The sequence below is a fragment of the Fopius arisanus genome, unplaced genomic scaffold (genome assembly GCF_000806365.1).
Source record: "Fopius arisanus strain USDA-PBARC FA_bdor unplaced genomic scaffold, ASM80636v1 scaffold00153, whole genome shotgun sequence".
In the NCBI taxonomy this organism is placed as follows: Eukaryota; Metazoa; Arthropoda; class Insecta; order Hymenoptera; family Braconidae; genus Fopius; species Fopius arisanus.
In genome coordinates, this window is record NW_011887892.1 from 180337 (window position 1) to 200046 (window position 19710).

The 19710-nt window shown below is 40.5% G+C and overlaps 1 protein-coding gene across 1 annotated transcript in view; it reads left to right on the forward strand.

Moving 5' to 3' along the window:
* The window catches only part of LOC105272274 (transcription factor HES-1-like), a 200646-nt gene that overhangs the window by 167187 nt on the left and 13749 nt on the right, over positions 1-19710 (forward strand). Inside the window, exon 8 of the mRNA XM_011314330.1 lies at positions 3150-3326. Within this exon, the coding sequence (XP_011312632.1) occupies positions 3150-3326 (177 nt within the window). The remainder of the gene's footprint in view (positions 1-3149; positions 3327-19710) is intronic.

Consider the following 19710-nt stretch of genomic DNA (forward strand, 5'->3'; position numbering starts at 1 on the left):
AGGTCACTGATTATGATAATTTTGTTGTACCCTGCGTGTGGGGTACTTATATTTACTGTATGTACTAGGCTTGAAGGGATAACCCTCACTAATAGTTCATAGGTATTCGAATATGAGGGTTTATTGTTTGTGGGGAATAACAATTTGACTTTTTTTAATTTTGAGTTCTGGACGGACGACATTTATAGATAACATGTGCAATTTCTATCAGAGTACATTGGTTAGGAAACCGCTAAATAAATGCACCTGAAGAGGAATGCCTTGAGCGTTCGAAACGGTGTGGGGTCAATGCAATTATTGTAAGGGTTTTTAAATTTTTATAATCAACGCCAATAAAAAGTTTGGCCGAATAAAATGGTTGAATCTCACCGATTCAACAAAACTAATAATGGTCGAAATACTGATTCGAAAATCATGATTGATCGAATGTTACATGGAAGCTCGAGATTCAGCCGTCAGTCCAGTTTTAATATCAACGCTTTAACCGAGCCTCATAATTCAAAAGTTGATCAACGCTCGTGCTTCCAGTCTCGAAACTGGGTCACTTTTCCATATTTGCTGGACCGTAGTTCAATTATGTGTATCCTCACTTGATTAAACTTGCTCAGTCTTGAATCTAGCGTGATGCAATCTTCATAGCATCGTTCTTTCTGACCTGGGAAGGAGTACTATCACTGTTAACTTATCCTCGAAGTACGGATTAACCATTCCAGACCGATTGTCGGCCGTTGAAATTACCGAAGGCATTTACTTCTTTATCTACATATGTACAGTTGTTTAATTTATTGTATGGGAGTCCCTCGCTGTTACGTCTACTATTATGGCCGCGGCAGTCAAGTAGAGTTAAATTTTGATGAGAACAAAAATAAGTATAGGATAATAGAAAAGGCATAATTTTCTAGACAAAACCTCATAAACTGAAATGAACTATCGATATATCTAGCATCATCATCGATTATAAAAAATGACGACAATAAAGCGGTTCATCAAGCTGTTGCCAACACGGAAACCATTCCGTCTAAAAGCATTAAACGTGGAAATATCAAGAAATAAAAGAAGCCAGACAACTATTCAAAAACACGTGCACTTTTTTTCCCCATTGAATGGGGGACAACGGCGCAAAAAATGCTACCGATATTCAGCAAGTCATGTCGAAAATGTAAATAAGGAATGATTTTTTGTTAATTTCAGTCGGTCTACAGGAAATCTGTTGCTGTTGATATTCAAAATGATACCATGCCTGTCACTCAATTGATACTTCGGAACCGTCGTCCGCTGGTATTAGTAACCCTTAGTCTAAGTGTGTTCGGTTTTTGTCTGATGTTTTTCCACATACACACGCATATGCTCTAATAATTTCAAGCGCAACCGACCGTATAATATTCATTGGCATTCTCTAATTTCCGCATAATAATTTCTAATTTTGATTTGGGGCCTGTGCCCCCAATTAGGGCATCTGTCACCTTGTGGCATAATATTTGCTCCCATTATCATTCGAAAGTTCGCACGCATAGCATTCTCGTTAGTGTTCTGGGCGCCGCAGGGTACTACGATGATGTTTTTGATATATCAGAGAAAACTTGGTAAAACGTAAAAAAAAAGAGAAAGTTTGGGGCAAAACTGTTATAGACCCGAGCGGTTGGGTTCGATGATAGGGATAGATCACTTGTAGATAATTAGAAATGAATATCTCTCAGGGAGATTCAACTTTTTAACGATTAAACGATTTATTCAATAAATATAGTCTTTGATTAATGCCGTAAATATCAGGCAAAGTGACGAATAATCGGATTACTAATTGTCTGTGGCTGACAACCTGACTAACTGACCCAGTGCTAACGAACTCACGAGCTTATATTTCATCGTGGATTCGATTGCAACAAGTGTTTTATCTTTGTTTTACACCTGGAAAGACATCGGGTGACGTCCCAGGTGTACGTAAAGGCCATAGCCGTTGATGGGGCGAAGTGCTGACACTGCACCCCAGTGATCCACATTATGACGAATATATGCGGACTTAATCCACAAATATTCGGGATAGTTTATATTACAACATTGACATTCTTTGATTCGATTTTACATGTTTTGGATAATATGTGCCACTTCGCGTGTCGTCATATTATCCAGGTCAATGAGAAATTACCTAATACTATTTCTTAATTTAATGGTATTTCTGGGGCATAACAAAACCCCAGATAATAGTATGGAATGTAGATATGCCCAGCCCCAATATCGATAAGTAACCTGAATAGGAGGCACTAACAGGCAGGTACTCAAGTGGCCATCATTATGCCTTCGCAGGCGTTTTAGATGTAAACATCGAGAGGAGCACACCTCGAAACTATGAATCATCTAAAATACGCCACACAATTACCCATAGGCATTTTTAAGGAGACCCTTTCTTTTTCCTTATTGAAGAGGGGGGTCAGTGACTAAAACAATTCTTCAATGGTAACAGCCAATGGGAAGAGCCCCAAAGAATCCGCGATATCGGCAACTTAGAAATGGACCACCTCAATCATGGGTTCCCTGATATTGACAAATAAAAAGGCATGCGAATACCTCTAAATCTATCATAAGTGGCCCTCCGTCACTAACACCCCATACGTCATGTCACAAGCGCCCCAAAAAAAATCTTCCGCTAACCATATTTGGAAAGCAAATTAATATTTTTGCGTGAAGAACTTTACTCCAAATGAAATCGAATATTCAAGATAAATAGTACCATATGGAAATAATTGTTCAATAAAGATTCGCTCTTGATATTAAAAAGACCGCAGAAATATGGTAAGCTTGAGGAGTGCAAACTTCTCAAAAGTCAGGGAATACTCTCTTTTAACTCGGAAATATTTAACTCCATCTCATTTACTTCAGATCAGAAAATAATAGGGCATCTTCTATGATTCACAGTATACAAACTGGACTGTACGGTAAGAAATCATTTCCTCCGCATAAAGTAGACCAGTCCACGTCAAATTTTAGATAGATATTAATTTGGCAGAACTACTTTTCGACCTGTGATGGTATGTCAATCTTCCACCCAATCAGGTGTATTTAAATTTAGAAATTACATTCAGATAATCTCATGATATTAGGGATACAAGACATTTTACTGCAAGCTAGAATTTTTTTTTCTGTGTACTCATCAGAAACTCCTCTCAGTGATGAATCGGACAGCTCAAAGAATCAAAAATCGGAGAAGCCGTATTTGTTACGGTCTGCGATTTCGAGATCTCCTTCGGCTCTTGAAGACAGCAGCGTGCAGATGGCTGCTGCTGCGCCCATGGAACTGTACGGGAATTAGCCACTCAAGATTGGAATGCCACGTAGGTAATAATCAAGATTCTTAATCAACTCTTTAACTTACAAGACTAGTGTGGATGCGACCTACTGGTTTCTTAATTTTATTGTGTGATCATCAATTATCTCCTAGTCTCTAGATTTTCTCCGCAAGGTCATGGCTTACCAAAGATTCTCTGCAGGTTTCTGACGGACTAGATTGTTTCGAGAGTCTCCTGGCTCAATAGATCTTATCAACAGATTCACTTAACACACTTCTGGTTCATCACACGTGATTAACTTCTTTATCAGCGCACCATAACCTTGTTTTGAACTTAAGGTTGCTCATTTGCAACAGCGCAATAAAGTCAAGAAATCGGACGAGACTTCAGAAGTTTATAATGAAGGCGCAACCCGGTAGATGAAGTAAAACTAGGCACAAGGAGCTTTCCTCCTAGGTCAAGCTCCATATAAATAAAATCAAACAGACAAGTCCGGCTATATATTGCGACGTAATTTTCAAATGTTCACGGAACCCTCTGTCTATTAGCCCGCATTCTGGTACCAACAACACCAACAGAAAATCAAAATTCAAAATGTTAGGCGCCAGGTCAATTTTTAACGCAAATAAATAAATCCCCTTAAATCAACTAAGTAATATCGACCTCATAATATAATTTTGTTCAAATCACTGTCGTTTAGATGAATTATTATAATTGTTTTCTGAAGTCTAAATTTTGAAAAAAAAAAATATCTATAAATAATTGTACGTCCAATTTGTAAAACACCACACAAATGAGTCGCCAGACTCAATTGTCGATAGTCGGAAAAGTCAACATTTTAATCAGAAATATTTCATATGAAAGTGTCAGAATAATTTAATGACTCGAAACAATAAAGCAAAAAATCGATAAGTCAACATGACCTCGGATACTCGAAAAATACACAAAATAAATACAAACCAGAGACAAATTCTCAGGAATTCACGAGACCTTGAGATTAAATAAAATCTAAATACAATTCAATGGCGAGGTTTGACATTTTATGGCGACGACAATTATCAACCAAAAGTCGCGAAACTTTCAAATTCAATATAAAAAAAGTCATTAATATAAAAAAAATTTCAAATGACATATTCGAGAGGGAGAGAAAGTTACCAACATTCCATTCATTAGAGTGGCCAAAGATTCATGATAAAATAATTAATTTAACAATAGTACAAGACTCGGGGGCACGTAACACCCAATAAAAAAAATTATGATCTCCGCCATACACAAACTCATAAAAAAAACAAAAGAATGGCCATCACGCTCACCAGAATCTCCCGAAGGTCTCCTAAATATTCTAAAACATCTCGAATCCAGAGGATCTTTCAAAACGTCTAATGGTGTCCCTCAATACAAGTCAGCGTCCCTCAAAACTGTCACATGTCCGCTCCAAAATACGACAAAACGGGAAGTGATTTTTCGCAACACACGTGAATAGGCAACAGGTAGGTAACGCGGTGAATTATATGATTGGGGGGAATCACAACGTCATCATCCATCAATCCCAATTAAACGGGCATGCGCGACAGACATGATCTCTAATCGAAACGCATGCGCTATTAAATTTTGCAATGCTTACCAATCCTTGTCTGTCCTTAAATTAACAATAACCAATTGTAAGCGCTTCCCCAATATTCAAACAGTAATTCTGAGTTATTTGCTACCTGGAGAGAATAGTAACTCTCTATAACTTAATTTTAATGCTATTTTCATTAATTGCCAATCGGCCTCGCGCTCACTTGATACGTCACTTCCGTAGTAATTGATGGCTGGATTATGGCTCCATTGTCGGCCACATCAAAAATCCAGTCACTGTCAATGTCTAAATAGTGCCTGACGACATCTTCCGGCTTTCTCGAGATCCTCGATGATGTCCTCAAGATAAACGCAGTGGCGCGTAATTTTAATTAAAAAATGAAACAAAAAAAAAAATCAAAACATATTCCCCGCTCTTCTTATAAACTCTCGCCATTGAAGGGGACTTCACGGCTGGTGGAAGTCTCTAAAATCACGTGAACCGGTCGAGAACCAGTAAATGGCAGAAATACCACGTTACAATATAAATTAATATGAATGAATAACTAATGCGGCTAGCATCAGTAGACTAGCTAATTAATAATTGTTGATAATTAGTGCGCATGAACAAAATTGTCAACCCAGAAAGCTAGGCGATAGAAGTGAAAGTAGATGTTTTCGCCTCCATTTATAAAAAAATTATTATGCCATCGGTGCCCGTAATCGCGCGATTCTAACCTCGCTTCGCTCGGTTAAGTCGCGGATGACATAAAATTTTGTATGAAACGCGTGCGTAATATACTATTCCTTCACTTCCATACTTTCATGTTCAAGAAAAGGTACAATTGGTTTGCCGTATGAAAAATATGAAATGAAAACTCGTGCTTGCAAATTATTTAAATATCTTGAGAAAATTGCATGTATTATCGTGCCTGATCTCGTTGTTGAGTCTTGGGGATTAGTATTCATTTTTTAATTAAATTTACTTTCTAAAAATGGTACAAGTGGTTGAGCTTATCCCAAGGCAAAATTAGCATTAAAATCACCGCTTACCATCATTGGCATAGTGTGCAAATTTTCTCCTAATTCTGCTGCACCAGAGGGAGTATATGGCAATAATCCCACACGTATGCTACCCCTCTCTCGTTTTTTCCTACCCCACATCTGTCGCGTTTTCGTTTCTCTCCCATGTCTCCTGGCCTGCCATTGCCCCACGACGCGCGCCATTTCCTCCCTTTTCCTGTCGTTTTTTCGTTTCATTCGATATCGGAATTACAGCCCAACGAGCGCAAAGAAGTTTCACTTCAAAAAGTAGCTTAATAAGAAGCTAAAGCAACTCATTATATCCAGAGATTCCGAAGTAAATTTTCCCGTCGTGGAATAGAGGCCGAAATCGTGGGAGTCAGATATTTCCGATGGAGAGAATCGACGAACTATTTATTTATTCAAATTTCAATATGTCAATTCAGCTCGTTGTTAGTGAGAAATAATATGCACTGTGCATCAAAGTGATGTTTTCCCACCCGAGGTGCACATGCTATTTTTCAACATGCCTCATAAGGGAACTTTGTGTCTTGCTGCCTGTAGAGTAGGAGGAAAGTGAATACTTTCCTCCCTAGGGTGCCAAGTCAAGACTTTCCGACCTTGGTAGCACGTTTCTATCCGAGGGTGAGAAGTACTCACTTTCCTCCCTCTCATCAGGGAGGAAAGTGCGAACTTTACGTGGCAGTGTGTTGATGCTATATTTCTCACCTAGGGAGGTAAAGTAAAGAAGGCTTGCCCACGTGCAGAATTACTGCCCGAGCCGAAGGCGAGGGTGGTAAGCACGTCGGTAAGCTTTCTTTCTTTTACCTTCCGTGGTGAGAACATCATTTTTTTCCCCGGCGTAGGAGCAAAGTCGGAATTCCCTACCGCGCAGAGGAAGGGAGATCTGTACTTTGCTCCCGCTGGGGAGAAAAAGTTATTACTTTACGAGTTGTCGTGAGTAATCGCTATTTCGCTGGGTTTGTTGAGTCAAACCAGATAGAATTAATGAACAAAGAGGTAGCGTTCTCATGCTCAACCGAAATCCATTAAATGGGGGATGATCGCCTTTACGAAGTACGACTGCATCATCCTCGTGGCGATCACTCAGTGTGTATCAAAAGACAGCCAGAAGATGAAAAAAAAAACGAAAAATGAGCGGAGTCTTTTTCTGAACTCTTCGGTGAGCTCGGAAAACCCAAAATAATAGATGGCCATCTCGATAAAAATAGGTATAGAAGAGATTACAAATAGATAGCAAAGATATCAGGGAGTCGTAAATTACAATGGAGTTCCGACGGCCGTCAAATTGTCCAGTCCGTTAATTTCACTTTCCCGGTGCCAAATAGAGCTCTAAACATTAGCAATTCAACTATTCAATTTACCATATGAGCGACGCATGCTTACCTTATCGAAATAGTCTTATCGAAATTTGAATTTGCGCGTTTATTCCTCTGGTAATTAACACACTGGTACTTACCATAGTGCCAGTAGCGTCCCTGGACAGGGATTAGGCGGCAAAAATGTAGTCTACGGGTCGTGTGAGGTAAGGTCGTATCGGAAACAGTAAGCATGCACATATATCAGATAATGACCCACGGCGCATTGGTGCCGGGCGCATGCGCTTGCGGAGGAAAGCATGCGCTTTCACGCGAATCTGTACCACTGTATTCTTGAGAAATTAAGAAGTACTTTCTCAAGACTGAGTCATTTGTGGAAACTAGAAACTCGTAGAATTACTGAAAACCAATGTTGAGTTGATGTGGACAAAAAATGTATGAAAAACAATCATGCGAGGTTCACTCATTAATTCTCTTTAATCAGGATACGTATTATTCATATGCAATCACCTTTTTGCATGGACTTTTAATGTTAGTGTGAATTTATAATTGAGTCGATGAAAAGGCAGGATTTACTAATTGTGACCGATGAGAACGAAATAAAGAATACAAAGTAGTAGAGAAGTGCACATTAAATCACTTCATTTCTTCTCAATATTTATGTATTTTTTACATTTGCCTTAATTTTCTCTAAATAACCGAGTGGGCCCAGTTTAGTGTTGAACGCTTGCGAAATTCCAGCAATTAAGAGTAAGCTAAGAGTTCAGTAAGAGTACGAGTTACAATGAGTAAACGGACCTCGGAACTCTTAACATCCCTGAGAATTAAAACATTAATGTGAGGGTAGAGAACGGACTCTCGAAACTGCCAACGATTTGCGCAAATACTACTTTGAAGAGCAAAACAGTAAGAGAGTGACTAGATTAAATCATGATCTGTTTGGCGTTCATATCAGCCGCTTTCCGTCGTTAACTCTCGGCAACGTTAAGTGCTGATAAGGTTAGTAGTACCTTATCACACGATAAATCTTAATATCATAGACATTACAGGAACGGTTCGTACACTTACCCAAAGCATAAAAATGACCAATTTTATGTTTTGAAAAAGTTCACTTCGTTAAATGCGCTTAGTTCGCAGTTCAATCGCGTATTGGGAAACTCCGACAATGACCGTGACCCATCGATCAACGGTCATCAATGAAATTCTTCAATCACCAATTAAATGAACATTTAATGCAACAATCAATTCAATCATTAAATCACCAGTAAATCAACCTCTATAAATAATTGTACGAACCCGCATTAAAACCGACGACTACTCGAACAAGTTAATATTTGTTTGCGTCGAATGATTTCCACATGTTCATTTAGCAAATCACGTGGAATTCCTCGAAATTCCCCAAATATCCCGGTCCACTCTAACTTACCAAATTCCCGACCTATCATATGGTCTTTCGAGCTGAATTCGGTTTAAATTGAGTGAATTGTCTGTGGAATTCAACAACAATTTAGTGACTCAACGGTGGTAACATCAAAGAGACGCCTTGAAATGAATAATTGCGCTCGTCACACGAGCAAATCGACGGACTGTGGAAGCCATGGAATCCAGATAATAGGTGGTTGTGTCATGAAGCAGACCGTCATCCCAACGCAATTCGGAATCAAAACAAAATACGTTCAACGACGCTCACGCATGGGCACTGGTAGGTATCTCACTCTCACCTAAGTTTCTTCATGCGTAACAAATTATCGTAACGAATTAAAACTCAACTGCCGTCCGGAATTTTCTAGTAATAAATCAAATCCGGTCGGTAAAGGTAGCGTCACCATGCCATCAGGTGGAGTGAATGACAGGGAGGAGGAATTTGGGGATTCTAAATTCCTATACTCAAGGTCGACATTTTCAAGGACACCATATAAATGTGGCGACCATTTTGCAGAGTTTTGGCCAGATAATCGTAACTATTGTGATAGCAGCTTCTACGAATGACAAAACGCAACTGAGACTGGCATGCATCCGCCGACAATATTGGATTATCGGCAGCCGAAGAATTCATTCGTAGGGGTAGGGTCACCTACCTACAGCACGAGTATCACAATCAATAGCATTCGTGCTCACAGGAGTGAACCATGCTGGTTTACTCCCCGGCCCCAGATGTCGACAAACAAATGTTCAACTGATTGCGGTGCCCATCGCAGTTTTCGTCTGCCTCAGTACAGCAGTAATGCACCCGAAACGGATAACATCACCAAGCAGAGACGCCTTCCCAGCAGCATTCAAAAGATTTTTCTGGATGAGAGGAATCCCCGAGGTCATGTGTACTGACAACGGCAGTAACTTTGAAGACGAAGGTCCTGCATCGAATCCACCACGAAAAATCACCAGAAAATCAACAATCAAATCAATTTCAAGCGGCTAATCATTCGAAGAAAGGTTGAGAAAGTGGTCGAGATTGGAGAATTTCCCAACCTTCTTCGATTTTAGCGCGATGTCTGTTTCCTTAAAGGTTGTATATTGCTGAACTAGAGACTTTCGCTCTAAATGTGATCTCTGTGAACTATTATTATTTTTAAGGCCTGAATACTACTGAAAAAAAAATTTTGGAAAATTCATTCCATTCCATTCACAATATGTGTAGACGTTTTGTAGAATCATGAATGACTTTCTTTCGTTAACCATTAGAAGATTATACAGGTTTAGGAGTTATGTATAAGCTTTTCATGATTCACGTGGCTAAGAGTACATCATCATTCCAGTTCTAGTACGAAGGCATGCGGTATGGCCCTGCACAGTCATCTCGTCATAGCCCAAATGATATATTTCACCAATCAATTGATATGAATATCGCAGATCGCCATCGGGTCTTGTGCGCTAAAGGTAATCTCTGGCTAGCAGGTATATTTCTTGGAAATCATTTCCGATGCAATACTGTACTTTTCCAGTACCATACAACCTCCTATACTCTATGTAGCTCATTGTAAGACTTGTGATGGCCTTGGCGAGAGCTTCCTTGTGCTCGTTTAAAGGTAATGAGCCCAAGAAATTCAGCCACTTGTTGATCCATACTGAGAGAGAAAATTCTAGGCAGCAGTAATATAACTTGCCTCCAAATCACATGAGATTATCTGAATTTATATGCTAAATTTGAATCCGATTGGGTGGAAGATTTTATATATGGAGGCGGATCGAGCAATATTTCACAGAAATTATTGGCTAGAAAACCAGGCCAGTCTAAGATTTGGAATGGAACGGTCAGTACTCTAAGAATCACGGTAGGCGGAAAAAATATCCCCGGAAAAAATAGCCCACACACCCAAAACGTGTTAAAAGCCACCCAATTTGATAGACCATAGGAAAATTAGAGTTCCTGCAAAAATAGACAACGAAAAAAATAATTAAATTAAAAAATAATTAAATTGAGCGAGTTTTAACACGTTTTGAATGTGTGGGATATTTTTTCCGGGATTCAAGAATCATTTGCCCCCCCCCCCCCCCGCGCTATGATCTCATCTCGGCCCCCCTCGAAGTAGCACGACTCAGACGTGTGTAAGCAGTGAGTCATAACGTGACTGTGGGCGAGCCGGCCGAGATACCAACGGTTCTTACCGTTGAAACGGTAAGGACCGTTGGTATCTCGGCCACGAAATTAAGATTTGGGGTCTAGAAGTTTGCTCCCCTTCCGCTGTGTACATTTTTAGCACCCCGTAACCGCCACTCTGATCAGAATAATATGGTTCAAATATGTGTTGAAGTACGCTGTACATTTCGGGGGCGTTACCGTCTAACCCAGAGGTCGGCACCGTTACGTAGATTCGGAGCTGGAGCCATAAAATGCATAAGGACGCAATTATAGGGGACCTGACGGTATTACAAGGGTTATCGTATGTTTGTCTGGTGGGGGTAATATCGGGAGATGACCCATGTGCGCTATGGAAATGGAGGGAAAAACGTTTTGAAATTTTTTAACGCGTTTGGACATTTTCTGTTTTCTTATAAATTGGAAAATTATAACGTTAAAGTAAAAAATTGCGGCAATATGATGGTTCTGATTAAACATTTATCAATAGAAATTTAAATGGGATGCTGCTAAAGTGAAAAGAAAAAATGCTGGGTCGATCATTTTTACAATTTCCGGGACTATTAACATTTATTTTTTTTTTATTTTTTTTTATTTTTTTTTATTCTTTTTTATTCTACTCATTGGTTGAAGTCACTCCAGGTAGTCCAAAAAATTTCACTTAAACAATTAAGCAAATGACCTGAAAAATGTGATAAAATACATCAGACAATTTCCATTGTACTAGAATTGTTTGTGATGCTTGTAATAACGATGTATTTGATTCGTATCTTTTATGGACCTAAATTACTTTTGACTCTGCTCCAGTCCCATTTTTTCGCGACTTGAAAGTATTGAACAAATATTTAACCAAGTGTAGAGCTGGAAAATTAATTCAATGAATGAGATATCAATTTAATTTAATTGGTTAATGAATAAAAAAATACTACTATACTAGATCTTAATAGCATTTTGAATCGTTCGGACAAGATACAAATATGTTATTGAATTGCCCACTCTTGGTCAGTTTATTTGTAACCGCTCAATTGAAACCACGGGAAGGTGGTAGGCATGGTCCATCAGAAGGGGAAAAGGAAATGGGCAAGGGAGACTGAGCGGGATAATAGATGGACAAGAAAAAAAGAAAAGCAGTCATTGAGCATGTAGAATCAAAATATTAAACATTAAATTCTATGAGAAAATGAATGATAGAAAATTGGTGAGATCTGTGGGCCATCACTTAATCCGTCAACTTCTGCAAATCTGGTGTATAATTACTGATCGATACTAACATAGTATCTCTAAGATTGCTGTCTGTTAATACGATCCGTTCTGAGGATTTTATATGATTCACACAAATAGGTAGTACCAAAAAAAGTGGAAATTCTTTTATATACATCCAAAAAGTTAAGATATGAATTATTTTAAGGGCTTTTAGGTCAAAAGTCATTCCCGAATGCATGAGTGGAAGAAGATCATAATTTTGTGGCAAATTATTGACTTCATGGAATAATTCAAAAGAATTAATTGGATAATAACTTTTAATTAGTGTGCAAATTTCTGAATGACTGGCTTTATTTTAATATTGTATAAAATTAATTATTTTTTGTATCTCAATGGTGTCTTTGAAGCGATTATTCAGCTTATCCAAAAAATTGGCAGTGAAATTGGTGAATTTCTCCATATCGGCCGAATTACTATTGTTTTTTTCCATAAAATGTGGCAATTCCTCTTCGCAGCGGATTCCCGAGAACTCCGAAAGTATGCTAGACCCTCTAGCACAGATGGAGTTGGAAACTGCTCGAACACGCGTCTATAGCGGTGGTGATGATGATGATGTGACGCCGGAGGTGTTGGTGGTGTTGATAGGCCCTAGTTGTCCACTCAGGCAGAACTTGGTAGCTCGCTAGCTTTATATTGCTAGGGGTAGAGAGATCCCGGAGCTGGACACTCGGGGTAAACTCAGTTGTACGCTGAGCAATTCACCAGGTCGGTGCTGGCTTGAAGAAATATCTTCGGCTGAATGCTCGGGATGACCTCAGTTGTCCGCTGAGAGATTTACTAGGTCGGTGCTGGCTTGACGAGAAAATTCCCTGAGTTGTACACTCAGGATGAGCTCAGTTGTACGCTGAGCGATTTACCAGGTCGGTGCTGGCTTGCAGAAATGCGGTCGATCAGACGCAGTGCAGAAAATCGAGTTGTTTACTCGAGCTTGTAGCAATGAGAATGGGCGATGCTGCAGAGCTGCTTCCCAACAGACGGATCTCGAACGGTCAGCTTGAATAATGAGCTGATGAGTTAATAACCAAGAGTCGAAATTCTACTCTGGCCTCGTTGGTTGTAATTAAAGTTGCGCACTCAATCTGAGGGTGCAAGGAGAGTCGAGTTGTCGAGAACCATGTCTGCCTCCTCAGGTCGGCTGGCGTCCTTGGTGATGACGTGGTGCTGGTCGGTTACTCCATGTTAACAGGTTTGACTAGACAGTGCGGATTCTGACTAGAAAAAATGAGAAAGGTATGCGGTTCTCATAAAAGGCAAAAAAATGCGGTTGATATTGTCCTTGTACCCCGGCTGTGCTGGCTAGCTTAGAATGTTTCGAAAAACATTTCATCAATTGTTTTCGAGGAAACTTAAATCTGGTGATTCAGAAGTTTCGCTGGAAAGTGATAACAATAGCACGTCGAAATCCAGGATGGAATTGAGCACATCATCTTTCAAGAAGAAGAGTAAGTCAAAAGCATCGTCGCTGTCATCAATCGGAGTATGCGGGCTTCGTCGTTTTTGCCGATGAAGCTTGTTTGAATAGGGCTGCTGATTTTTCGCCTGCTGTGGCGTAAGGGGGCACGCATGTATTCTGCCAATGTTCCAAGACACAGACTGCGCAATCATCTCCTCTTCTTAATTTTCCAACCGGCTGTATCCTACAGCGATGGCATACTGGGATTGAGGGATTCCATGGTGGCACGACATAATGGAAATTGTTCTTGATAATCGTGGGGTTGCCAATTGCTGTCTCTGCGCACTATCGCAATAAAGTGTCTTGAGATCGGTGAATCCTTCCATCTGGTAGCAAACAGTTATTTCTAGTTGGTCCCAATTCACAAGTGCGCCTAGCGTTGGTTGAAGAGGATCTTGGTTGGTTGATTCCCTCTTCTGAACTGCGGTGTCCATTGCGTCTTCTCGAAGCGCCTTATGATATGGTGCGACAGATAAAATTATTCCTGTCTGTCCATATTCTCTCCTTTCTTTAGGGTTTCTTTTCCGGTTTTTTTCTCTATGCGACTCTTAGAAGTACGTAGTGATTAAATATGGGTAGCTGAATATACATTGTAACGTGGTATTTCTACCAGTTACTGGTTCTCGACCGTTTCGCGTGATTTTAGAGACTTCCACCAGACGGGAAGTCACCTTCAATGGCGAGAGTTTTGAGAAGAGAGGAGATCATTATTTTCATTTATTTTGTTTTAATTTTCGAATCAAATTACGCGCCACTGCGTTCCTGCTGAGGACATCATTAAGGATCTCGAGGAGGCCGGAAGATGTCGTCAGGTTCTGATGGAATTTTGGCAGTCACTGATTTATGGTTGTGGTCGTCGATGGAGCCACAATTCAGGCAACACATCAAGGAAGTGACGCAGTTTGCCGAGCACGAGGCTGAGTTGATTGGCAATTAATGAAAAATAGGATAAGAATTATTTGAGGAGAGTTACTATTCTTTCCAGGTGGTTGTAACGCGAAAATTAATTTAGATTTCATCAGGCAGCGCTGAGTAATTATTATCAGTTATAATAATTAAGGAAATAGATATAAAGCATCGCCAAAAATTTGCAGCGCATGCGTGCCAAAATTATTATCTGTATCGCGCATGGCCATTTAATTGGGATTGGTGGATTATGACGTTGTCATCCCCCCCAATCATCTAAATCATCGCGTCACCATCTGTTGCCAATTCACGTGTGTCTCGAAAAATTACTTCCCGTTTGGTGGTTCGGTGTAGCAGACCTGTGATTTATCTTATCAATAAAGGACGCTCACCATTTGAAAGACGCCATTGAGCAGCCTGGAACGCTTTGAGGATTTTTTTTGGATACCCGGGTGAGCGTGGTGGCCATTATATATATTTTTTTTGTTAATATTCGTTAGTGGGCAGAGATTTAATTTAATTTTTTTTGGTGTTACGTACGCCCGAGTCCTGAAGGACTATTTGTGAAATTATTTCATTATGCGATCTCTGGCCACTTTCATCAGCGAATATTTTGTTTCTCTCTCTCATTCGTAATTTTTTGTTATTATATTCAGTTTATTTAAAACTTTATTAGTTACGATTTTCCGTGAGTTTTGCGACTTCTGTGTGATGATTTTGTGGCGCAAAACCTGTTATTCTCGCCATTGAATTTAATTTCAATTTATTAGTTTCAAGGTCTCGTGACCTGCGAATTATTCTACCTCCAGTTTTTGTATTTATTTTGTGTATGTTTGATTGCTCGAGGTCACGTAGACTTATCGATTTTTCGCGTTACTGGTTAGAGTCAATGAATTAATGTGACAATTTCTTGTAAAGTATTTCTGATAAAACTTTTGACTTCTCCGACTACTAACAATTGAGTTTTGTAACTCAGTTGTTTTCCATTAATTTTTCTTTAGTTTTGTTGATAATAACAACTCGAGTCTCGTGACTCAGTTGTTTGATATTTTAATTAATTCTGACTTCTGTGACTATTTTATTATTTATTAATTTATTTATTTTGAAAATTTCTAGACTTCAGAAAAACCTGTATAAACCTAATGAGACGATTTGACTTGACCGATTAATTTAAATGTTCTGTTACGCGTAGTCGATTTAAGGGGATTTTATTTTATTAATTTTTTTTATGTATCGATACTGGTTTTTTTTATTAAATTTTGTTCTCCCCGACAATTCTTATTTTAATTATTTTTTTTTTGCTGAGGATCCCAGTTTTATCTCCTTTCAGCTTCCGATTATTCGAATCTCTTCGTAACGAGCTACAGGAGTTATTGAAGTTGAGAGTGGAGAAGGATTTTGTTTACGGTGGTCATTCCGTTTTCAATGACCTGGCGCCTGACTAAATTTTCTGATTTTATTTTTGGGCTGATTTGGTGCCAGAGGGCGGGCTGATGGACGAAGGGTTCCGTGAACCTTCGAAAATTACGTCGCAATATATAATATGTATATATATATAAAAAAAGGTTCGCATTACTTCCTTCTCAGGGAAGGCCCGTGGTTGTCTTAATATGGGAGAGGAAGCAAAAACGACCATTTGTTTATAGTGTTCATGGCGGAAGAGTTACTCGCCCATTATTTGCACGTTGGGGTAAAGTTCCGGCGACAATTGTTCCCTTGGTGCCATCGGTCGGGGCACTTCGGACATTATGTGTCCATTTTCGTGTTTCTCTAGGGCAATCGACTGAGGTTCGTCCATCATTTTATTGTCCTTTGCTTTCCCATTCTCATCTTTTCGTCGGGCCCTTCAAAACTTCTTTTCTTGAAATGCAGTAGGAAAGTGATTAATGAGTCCCAGACGGCATCTATACGATGGAGGGCATACCCACGAATAAAGGTGTCTATCATAAATTTGATTATTTTAGCGATCATAAATATGCCAATCAGTCCGGCGCTAAATGTTCCGAAGCCCGTCAAGCAACCCCACACTTTTGCGGAGGCTTTATTAGCGATTTTTTCAATCGAACTTTCATCAAAGAAATTGGAGAACTCAATACCAGGCATATGTATGTTTTCTTCTAAAGCATTTCTAACAATGGTGTCCAGGACCGCTGTTTGTTCTTCGGGGAACATTAGGTGTGTTGTAATTTCTCGAGGTCCGTTATTGAATAAATTCCAGATGTAGCTAGGTGTCATAATCTTGCAGCATTATCGTGAATTTTTAGAACTTTGGGCTACGTGAAGTTTCTGTTGAGGAGCTCTGCCAATGGATGCTGCCTTGCTTCAGCAACCACTGGGTGAGCTGATGCTGGTCTCTCTTCAAGTGAGACCACTGTTGGAGTACTGGGTGTATTTTGTGGCCAGGCTGACGCCAGTTTAGCTAGCCACTCAGACCCGTTCCACCACAGGTGATGTTCGTTGAGTTGACTTGTTGCGATGCCACTTGGAGCGCAGTCAGCAGGGTTGTCAGTCGCACGGACGTCTCTCCATATAGCGGTTGGTAATTCTTCCTGAATTTTCGTTGCGTTGTTTGAACGAATTTCTTTCATCTTGATGGGTGCATGTTGATCCATGCCGTTGCCTGATCGAATCCGATCAGAGGAAGGTTTCTGCGTTGATTCCCAGCCGGGGAACAGTTATTCGTTGTAGAGGTGCAACTCTTGTCTTTGCACCTACCAATCTGGTTGTCGCTGTATTGTTGGCCTGTTGATTTCGTAGATAGACACTGCCCCTCTGGCGTCTGTTGATTCATCAGCAAATCCATGCATTTTTATACTGCTCAAGTTCAATGACATTCCCAACCATTGTGGAATGGAGAGTTGATAACATTGGGTGAGTTCGTTACTGAACTCTTTCCAGCATCGAACGTGGTGGAGTGGTAATTGATCATTCCAATTAAATTTGAGAAGCCAAGGTTCTTGGATTAGAATTTTTCCTCGAACTACAACTGGCGTGTTGCATCCAAGAGGGTCGAAAATCTGAGCTATTTTGGAGATCAGTACTCTCTTGGTGAACTCGTTGAATTAAAGCCGTTTGATTTATACTGATGATGTCGTTAAGTTGTTGAAGTGATTCTGGGCGGCTGCTGATCCACTCCTGAAGTGGAACTCCGCCCGCGAGACAACTCTGGTGAAGTTGAGTTGTAATTTCGTTGAAGTCTTCCTCTGAGTCTGCTCCACCATATCTCCCCTATCTTTCTTAAAATTTCGTTGGTGATGGAACAGCTGCTGGGAATCGTTGATCCTCATCGTTAACCAGCTGTTGAAGAACTCTCAGCGAGAGCCATGGGCTGCATTGGAGCCCTTCAGTGACTTGTTGTGGGATAAGTCACATGTTGTTGATTCTCGTGGATCCACCGCATACGTTGGAGGTCCCATTCATCTTGGTGTACGTTGATTTGGCGAAGCATTTTAACAATGTCGGTGCCAAAGACGATTATGCTTCCTCACCTAGGTGAGAACATTCGTTGCGTCCACTTGGAGCTTTCCGCCCGCGTGGAGGATGTCATTGAGTGAAATGTCTGTTAATGTTTTGTTGAAGTCGTTGAACACCACTCGAAGCTTGGTGGTGATCGTGTCTTCGCGTAGGACCTCATGATTTGGCAGGTAGCACGTTGTGGTGGGTTCTGTTGATTCGTCTGTACGTCGCATGTGATCAAGTGCGTCATACTCGTCGATTAGCCTTTTAATCTTCATTGTATTCCTTGAAGTTGACGAAGAGCTGTCCTTCTCGATTGTCCAAGCACTACAGTTGATGTGCGAAGTGATAAATGTGCAATGTAGTGCACAGATGCATCTCGTTGATGAGTACGTTGGAAATGTTCCTCACATTTCAATTCTTCTGTTGAGAGCTCGTTGATGAGTTTGTTGATGTTATCGATTCTTCCTGGACGCAGAGTTTTGTACACGCTCTAATAACTGCTCGTTTCAAGATCCCCTGACCGCAGATAAGGAAATCCTCGTTGAACAGTCAGTACCGCAGATTGGGCCTAATAAGGTCCTTGCGTATTTGGTGAGTTGGCCAACTCATTTATTATCGTTGGATTGTTGGTTTGATCTCCGATGATTTTCTCATAGATGTCAGCTCCGATGATTATGTCGATTCTGTCCAGGTTTTAAGTAATGCTCGTCTGCCTCGGAACCTTGATCGATGTGTAATCGTATCGGTGTGAAGACCTCGTTGACTGCGTATGCCCTGGCTTTAGCCGTAGCCAAGAGCACAAATCGTTGATCAGTTGATTGACGAGAATGGTGAGCATTCCTCTCGTTGGTTGACTGCGTTGCTGCTCGATGATTTGCTTTCTCGGTGATATCTTTTGACGTTGACTTTGTTCGTTGCTTTCTCGTAGAGTTGCGTTGACACATATTGATGACCTGTTGATAACGAGTGAGGATCAGGATTCTGAATGTAAATGAGTTAGTCTGCAGTATCCACAGCAGTCTGCAAGCATTAGTTGTTGAGCATCCATCTATTCAGGCGTTGACACTTCAGCTGCGTAATAAGCTCTCGCCTTGGAGCAGTTTCTCCTTGCTGAGGTAGCTCTTCGGGTTCTTCGGAGCTCGTTGAGTCATGGTGATCATCTGGAGTCATACCTCGTGCTCTTGATTCCAGGAAATTTACCAATTCTTTCAATGGTACGAATGTCGTTGATGTTCCTAGCTTTTGCTCCCATGTTGCTTTGACGTGTGGTTCCATGGATCGTTTGAGCAGATGGAACACGAATTACTCACCCAAGTCTTCTTTGGGAATACCAGCTGTGTTGATCAGTTGATCCACCGTCTCTCGAGCGATGTGTGCGTTATTTGTCATGGCCTTGGCGTCTCCCTTAGCCATGAGCTGGAGGTTAAGGATCTTGTTGAATAAATGCCCAGCAACGAGACCTAAGTTTTCGTACTGTTTTTGTAATTTGTTCCATGCTTTGCTGTAGTTGGCATCCGTTGCTGTAACCGATGAGATCGGGTCAGCTGACGGCCACTGGAGAGCTTCCTTGAGCTTCACCAGCTTCTCTGAAAATGACATCTCAGCCTGTTCAACCAAATTTTGGAACAGGTCTGACAATTCTTTCTAGTTGGGGAATTTCCCGTTGAATGTTGGTAAGTCGATGCGCTTGAGTTGACTGTTCGTTGATCTTTCCGTTGTTGACTTCTCCTTCGTTGCTAGCTATCCCTTGAGCTGCCAGATTCTCTTCAGGGCAGCCCGTTTGAGCTCAGCCGTGCGCGAGAATACTTTCTTCGTCAAGTATTCATGATCCATTGGTAGCTGGTTAAT